Below are 7,500 nucleotides of genomic sequence, written 5' to 3' on the forward strand. Positions count from 1 at the left end.
CCGTTTTATTCGTAAAAAATCTTATTTTGTCTTGTTTTTTTCGCTTGAACCCTGAGGGGTCTGGGACTCTTTGACGGACCCCCCCCCCCCCTTCCGATCAATCACCTGTTCGATGATGACATCCCCTCCTCCTTTGCGTCCATCTTCATTTTACCTCCCCCATCTCTCTTCACCTCTTTTTCCAACATCGCCGCTTGCTGAACGGATCTGTGTCCCAAATTTTCAAATTTCCTGCCTAAAATCCATGACGTCATTCCTTGTCACGTGATTTCCGTCAAAATACTATGCACTACACAACCAAAAAACAACCATATTTTTCCCTTTCCCCTACAAACAATGACTGTGCGAACGCTTTTTAATTCAGTTATATGTTAATTTCCGCCTCGTTAGTTTTGTAGGTTTTCTGTAGTTTATTGTATTCTTTGGGTTGTTTTTTTCTAGATGTTGTCTTTGTGTTAGTCTCGCAATTAGTAGGTCTTGTTTTTGCGTAACGCTTGTATATTTTGTCCCACTAGTTTTCCTATAAATTGTACCTTGAGTTTAATGCAAATTTTGGACGTTGCAGGTTGTTTTTGGGTGTGTACAGCGAAATGTAGAGTTAACTTACAGCCTTTTCCTCAAGAAACCGTCTAGAACCAGGTCGATTTCAAGTTGTAAATAGTTAAGATGTGTATAGAGTTCAGGGAGATTCTTCTTTTAGCATATTAAGTCGTTGTTTGTAATGGAAGCCGCAGACTATGTTTTCGAGAACGGCCGAGTAAACCACTTGAAGTCAGTATGTCTGCACCCGTGTTCTGACATTTGAGTTCATATAGCGCGCGGCTATACAATGACCAGTCCCTTAAAATGGCAAAAAAGGTTTTTAATATCAACTCAGTCGTTTCTTCCCTTTTTGCTCCGATCCGTAAATCGAGAAGCTTCCCAAAGGAGAAAAGCAAGTTTACAATAAGAGAATTTTCAGACTTATAGGACAAGCAGTAGCCTACCGTTTTCCGTTTGGTGTTTCACGTAAACGCGTTAAATCTATAGGCCCATTTAAACGGTTTCAACTTGCATTCAACACTTTGTTGAACCAAATGTTGCTGTTGAAAGGAACAAGATGGTTGACAGCTTGTTTAAAGCATGCTGAGTCAAATTTAAACTGACGTTAACTTCCATTCAACATAGATTCAACATTTCTTTTGTTCTAGAAATAGTTGCATGGAGTTAAAGCCGTTTGAACAGTCCGTTCAACATTTGTACAGCATACGCATGCGTAAGGCCGTAAATCAGGGGCCGGTTGCTCGAAGCCTTGTTACCGCTAACCGTTGGACAAGAGGTATCAAAATCTATAGCCTAATGTCTCCATGGTATTTAACGCTGGTTAGCGCTAACCGTGCTTCGAGCAACCCGGGTCAGAGGCCCGTTTTTCGAAAGTCCCAAAAACTTTGCGGGCCCGAAAAGCCATTTTTGAACGGGCCAACCGCTTTAACAGGTTTTCATGGTAACAAAAACTGTGAGTTTGACGACTTAAATCATCTCCGTTCTTGAGATACAGAGGGAATATGAATGGCCCGTAAAGTTTCGGGACTTTCGAGAAACGGGCCCCTGGACGCTAGAGTCTTGCTCTTAGTTCCTCACAATTAAAGTGTTGGTTCCATTGATGACGCGATATTAGCACCGTTTGAACGGCATCCGCACAACTTTGTTTTTGCGTCCATCATTTGCCAAACATCCGTTCAACTTTTGGTGAAAGAATGTTGGGCAAATGTTGAAACCGTTTAAATGAGACTTTATGTATCTATGATCTATTAACCTAATAAACAACTAAACAACTTGACAAAGCCTACAAAACCTCATACTTTGTTTCCTGGCGAAAGTTGAATTACAACAAGTAGCTGCCTCTCTTCGAGATTCCACGCTAACAACAGGGACTTTAAGATCTTCGACGCCGGCGGGCGACGTCGACGAAAATCTCACCTCAAAATATAACTTTACACAATCTTAAAACTCTTTCGCGCTTATTCCGTCTTATTTACATTGTACGATGTGGGCGAATTCTCCAAAAACTATATTTATACGAGTGGTTTCAGAGTAAAAATATGCGCTTAAGTTGTCGATGACTTGCGCTCACTTTGGTCGAGATCAAATTTTCCCGCAAGTCGACGCAAGTTTTTCACCGTTTGGCCACCCAACCCAAGTCAACGCAAGTTGGTTGACCAATCGGACTGAAAAAAAAAGGGTTTTTTTTGCGACTTGCGTGTACTTGCGAGGGAACTTGCGAGTCCGTTTGGCCACCCAACGCAAGTCTCTACACAAGTTCAACTTGTGGCTACTTGCGACTACTTGCGAGTCCGTTTGACCAGGGCTTAAAACGTTAAATTTGGTGATTTCACGTTGTTATTATGCAGAGTACTGCAAAAATACGAGATAAAATGCATGCCGCACGTGCAGCACGATTATTTTTCCTCTTTTATTATTCCACTATTACACCGTTTTACCATAATTGGTCAAGAGAACGCGCAAAATATGAGACGTCCCGGTTTGACCGCTTTAGAACAGAGCAAATACGGACGGAGCGGGAGTTTTCAATGAAAGAAGTTGTTTTCAACACGATGCAAAGCCTGAGGATTTAGCTTGCCAGTGCTTGTCACTCGTCATTTTATTTATCCAATCAAATGAAGATCTTTGGATGGCTTTTTGTGCTGTTTACATCTGCCGCACGCGCCCTGAAGAACAGATGATGTTTTTTTTTTTTCAAAACACTCTTGGAAATTAAAATTGAAGCAAAATAACACCCTTTTTGTAGTGGAATAATAAATCTCTTATTTTAAATGAGGAAGCCTGCCTTGGATTGGCTTTATCGTGGGTGAACGCAACGGCCAAATATGTTGCTTTAGGTGAAGATTTAAATTTTAATAACGGAGAACATTTGAGATTAGGTCTAAGAAAATAACCAAACAGGATTAAAACTCAACTACGTACTGATAATGACGCTGCGTAGGGCGCCTCGTATATCACGGTCAAAAGAGTCTCTAGGTCTTTTGTTCCACTGCGTTTGTGAATTTGAGATGCCTCTGTTGGTCACCCTTCCTCGACCACTGCTAGTTAAAGAAATTCATCAGACTCCATGAGCGACCATGCACTGGTCTCTCGAGTTCAAGTATTCCTCAAACGATTCCTCTCCATTTCACTGCCCTCCCACCGCCATCCTTCAATTTCATACCTAGTTAATTTCTTCATATGTTGGTGTATCTCCGGAGGGCAGTGGCACTTCGTATTGGTCGAGTTGTGTTTCCTCTCGTGAGAAGCTCACATTATAGTACCCATGACTTCCTTTACCGTGTTGTGAAGCTGCATATGGCTGTATATCTGCCTGAGGCCTGGGAGAGAGTTCCTTGTAAAAACGTTGCGCTGACGTGTGCTGGTCAAGAGAGGAATCATTGCGGGTGTTTTGGTCAGGCGAATTTGCCCTTGGAGCATCGCCAGAGGTTATTTCAGGTACTGCATTTCGTTTCCGTCTTAAGAGCAATATCAGCACTCCGATGACGATGATCAACAAGGCGACAAAACAAGATGAAACGGCAATAATAACCTTTATTGAGTTTCCTTCATCCGTCAAAACTCCTGAAAAGTCGATTAATAAAACCAAGAGTAAACAAAGAGCTATATAGTCTTTCAAGGAGCTGTTCTTTGCTGCGCAACGCTCTTCACCCTGACGAACGGCCTTTTGTGGCGAGGAGCGGCTGTGTGGGAGACCAATAAATAAGAGTTTACGGTGACTAAAACCAGTTTCAGCACTTTCAAGAGACTGTACTATTAGAAGGATTGACTGTACAACACTGTATCACATAACAGCAATGTCATGATACCAAATGAAACACCAATTATTGCCTAACACGATGGGTTCGTTATCAGGACGTAAAACTCGGAGATCCCCATTTTCCATTGCCGAAAAGTGATTAGCAGGCTGAAATAAAACTCTCTGTAAAGTTGAAAAAAAATTTGTGGAGTAGATTCAGACCTTCGTTAAGAATTCGAGAACTTAAGGTGGCTCTACATTTGCTACCCAGAATTATTTGACACTACACAAATAGTTTTATTTTGGCCCAGCTAATCACTTTGTGGCAATGAAAAATGGCGGTTTTCAAGTTCGTTTTAGAGATACAAGCAACTGAAGACAAAATGTAGAGTGTTTTTGGATGGATTTCTTGCTGCTATGGTAACCAATTATGTCACATTTATGAGCTTATGGGTACGAATGGTTTTAAAGTAAAAGTATAAAATGAATGGTTCATTGTTACATCTCACGTACGTTGTCGTCAAAACCTAAAAAATAATTTGGTTATTTCACGTTATTTTGTTGAATACCGCGAAGAAATGCACGGAAATTTGTGCTGCACGTGCAGCGCAATTTTTTTGCCTTTCTTAACCAATAATATTCTTGATTTGTGGCATTGTCGTTGCCGTAACTCCTCCCCTTTTCCCTGTGCAGTATTTAATTAAAGAGCTTCTGTAACCAACCGACTTTCAAGTGGTGCAGTGTGCATCAGGCGGTTTTACGGCTAGTTCAGTTTCAGAGCTTTTCTTATTTCAAATACATTTTGCCTTGATAGACATACATCACTAACGTGATGGATAGGGAGCATGTGGGGGGGGGGGGGGGGAGGGAGGGGAGGAGGGAGGAGCGAGAAGGGGGTGTCCTCTCGACGATGCCCCTGGGACATAATCAACGTGAGAACATATGAGCCAAAGGGTCACTGCTGGCACGACGTGTGGGTGACCCCTCAAATGGTCTAAATGACCCCCCACTTGAAAAAATTAACTGGAAAGCTGCAGTTCAACATCACCCAACTCGGTGCCTTCTATTTTTGTATAACACGTACCACAGGCAACCCAGTTTACGCTCGTGGAGCGGGGACTTCTATCTCGTTCACGTTGTACCGTGACAATGTGGGCGAAGTATTGGCACGAGCGGTTTCAGAGTAAACAATTTGGAATGAAAGGTTTGCATTTGTACGCTCACGTTGTCGTCAAAAACATTTGGGGATTTCACGTCGTTGTTGTGAAGAGCAACTCAAATGTCTGTGTCGCAAGTGTATTTCTTCTCTTTTAACCAATGATGTTGTTTTGTGGCGTTCCCATTGACGACCACGTCCCTATTCTGCGCGCCCCAAACGTGCGTGCGTGGAAGCAATATTGAAAAGTCAAAGTCGGTATTTTTTAAGGAATAGAAAAGGCTCGAGGTTTGGAAAGAACAACCCCTTAGAGGAGGAGGGACGCAGAAATAAAGGCTTCATGGAGAGAAAATTTATTGAAGCTTCCGAGCTTATTAGCTTTAACTTTAGAACTAAAGATATGCAAAGATCATGATCATCTTTGTCAGTCCTTTTTCAAAAACTTTGTAGACTAGTTTCTGTCTTTTTCAATATATGTTCAAGACAGCGGAACCAAAACAACGAAATAGAAATAAACGTCTGAGCTGTGGGATTGAGGAGAAGAGTACCAAATTAAATTTGCCATTTTAAAGCAATAGAAGAGCGGGGATGCGTGTTAATGACGCAATGGACCTTATTCGCGCGGCGGCCATATTGGTCATAGATCAGTACCAAAGATCTTTTAAAAGTTGAAAAAGCTTCAAATCAAACAAATTCAAAATAGCGCATCTCTGTCTCTTCGAAAATGTAAAACCAAAGGGAAGAAATACATTGCAGGTGATCTAAAATCAGACGATTGTGTAAATAAATTAATACATCTTGATGAAGGGTTTAGAGTATTGAGAAACTTGAGAGGAGCACCTCCATATTTTGAAAAATGCAGAAAGGACTCGTTTGCTATCATTCGCCAATTGGGTAATTCCTCGTGGTTCTTTTCATTTTCTGCAGCAGAAGCAAGGTGGTCACCTCTTTTGAAAATCCTTGGTAGACTTGTAGACAAAAAAGAGCTAACTAGTGATGAGATTAACAATATGACCTGGCAACAAAAATCAGACCTTACTCAAAAAGACCCTGTCACCTGTACTGGGAACTTCGAACACATGGTACAGCTCTTTGTAAAGGATGTGGTAAAGAGTAATCTTATGCCTATTGGAGAAACAGTGCTGACTTCTTTTACAGGATTGAGTTCCAGCAAAGGAGATCACCTCACATGCATTATTTTGGGTATCTAGTCGCATATGAGAGCCCCCTGTGCTGTTATACCATTATCCAGCTGTTATATCACGCTGACTAGTTCATAAAGGGAACTGGAATTTTCATATTTAATGGTCCGCCATTACTAACTTTAAAATCTTAAGAGAGCTGGATCGAGGAAAAATGACGTCAAAGACTCGACAGTTCAAGAATGCAATATGTGTGGACGCTGATGAATTAATATGCAGCACTGGAGTTTCGGGCTTTCAGACTTTTCAAATCGTGTTTTGCATGTTTACAAGTTGAAATTTCAAGCTAGTGAGTAAATGACGTCACTTTCCCTAGATCCAGCCCCCCTGAGGTCCAATCGGTCAGTTTTGAACGTGAGCAATGGTGGACCGTGAAATCCAAAACTTACACTCAAACTAAACAGTCTTTGGATAAAAATCAAAGCTCAAAATTTTGTCAGTTAAGTTTTAAGCAATCACACTTTTAACATCTGAAGAAAAAAAGGAAGTGTTTTTTTGATTGTAGTAAAAATATTTTAGAGGGTATATCTAACATTATCTGGTAACTCCCAATGGGAAGATTTCACCGTCCCGTTTTTTCAAAGACAATATATGTTGATTTAAGGCTCAAAGAAATGCATTATGTCGTTTCCATGGCAACAGTATTTTAGAGGAAGATGTGATGTGAGTAAGCTTTGATGGGTACCCTTATTACCCTTGTCAAATTTCGTATTGATATGATTACCCTAACTACATCAAAGAACAGAATGTGTTTATTTGTCACCAAGCGACGAGGGCAAATTTGGAAAACTTTGAAAATACAAGTGAAATTAAAATCCTTAATTGCACGAGGGCACATTGCGATTAAATGTTTATCACAAACAGGGCAAAATTATTGAGAGAAGCCCGTTCAGTGCCACGACAAATGCATGCCGGACAATCAACACGCTCCCATTCGGTTAAAGTTAAATTCAAGAAATCGATGCTGTCAACAGAAACATCGCTTAAAATGTATTTTATATGAGGACAAAAAAGTAGTTTAATCTGGAAGAAGATTCTTTTATAACTTTACTTGCTCTGAATAAGTAACGTTAACCAATCAGGATCAAGAATTATGCCCTCTTGATTACCAAAAGTGCCCTAGTGATTAAGAAAAAATGCTCTCAGCCAATCAGTTTTCCAGTAATTTTGCCGCGTATATGATAAGTGTGAAAAAAGGGGAAGCTATTTTTAGGCTCCTTAAAAGATATCTATTTCTTGGAAATTTCCAGCAGAGTTTTGGTAAATAACTCAACTAGAGTTCTTCTCGGTAAATTTCTCTCATACTACTTTCAAGGAAAAAGAAATGAATTTTCGGAATTTGAAAAAAAGAAACCATCATG

General features: G+C 40.5%; 1 protein-coding gene across 1 annotated transcript in view; it reads right to left on the minus strand.

Moving 5' to 3' along the window:
• Positions 1-2,970: 2,970 nt before the first annotated feature.
• The window catches only part of LOC138042413 (tolloid-like protein 2), a 9,605-nt gene continuing 5,075 nt past the window's right edge, over positions 2,971-7,500 (minus strand). The window contains exon 4 of the mRNA XM_068888294.1: positions 2,971-3,606. Coding sequence (XP_068744395.1) covers positions 3,206-3,606 — 401 coding nt within the window. The 3' untranslated portion in view covers positions 2,971-3,205. The remainder of the gene's footprint in view (positions 3,607-7,500) is intronic.

This window comes from Montipora capricornis, chromosome 3 (assembly GCF_036669925.1).
Source record: "Montipora capricornis isolate CH-2021 chromosome 3, ASM3666992v2, whole genome shotgun sequence".
NCBI classification, from domain to species: domain Eukaryota; kingdom Metazoa; phylum Cnidaria; class Anthozoa; order Scleractinia; family Acroporidae; genus Montipora; species Montipora capricornis.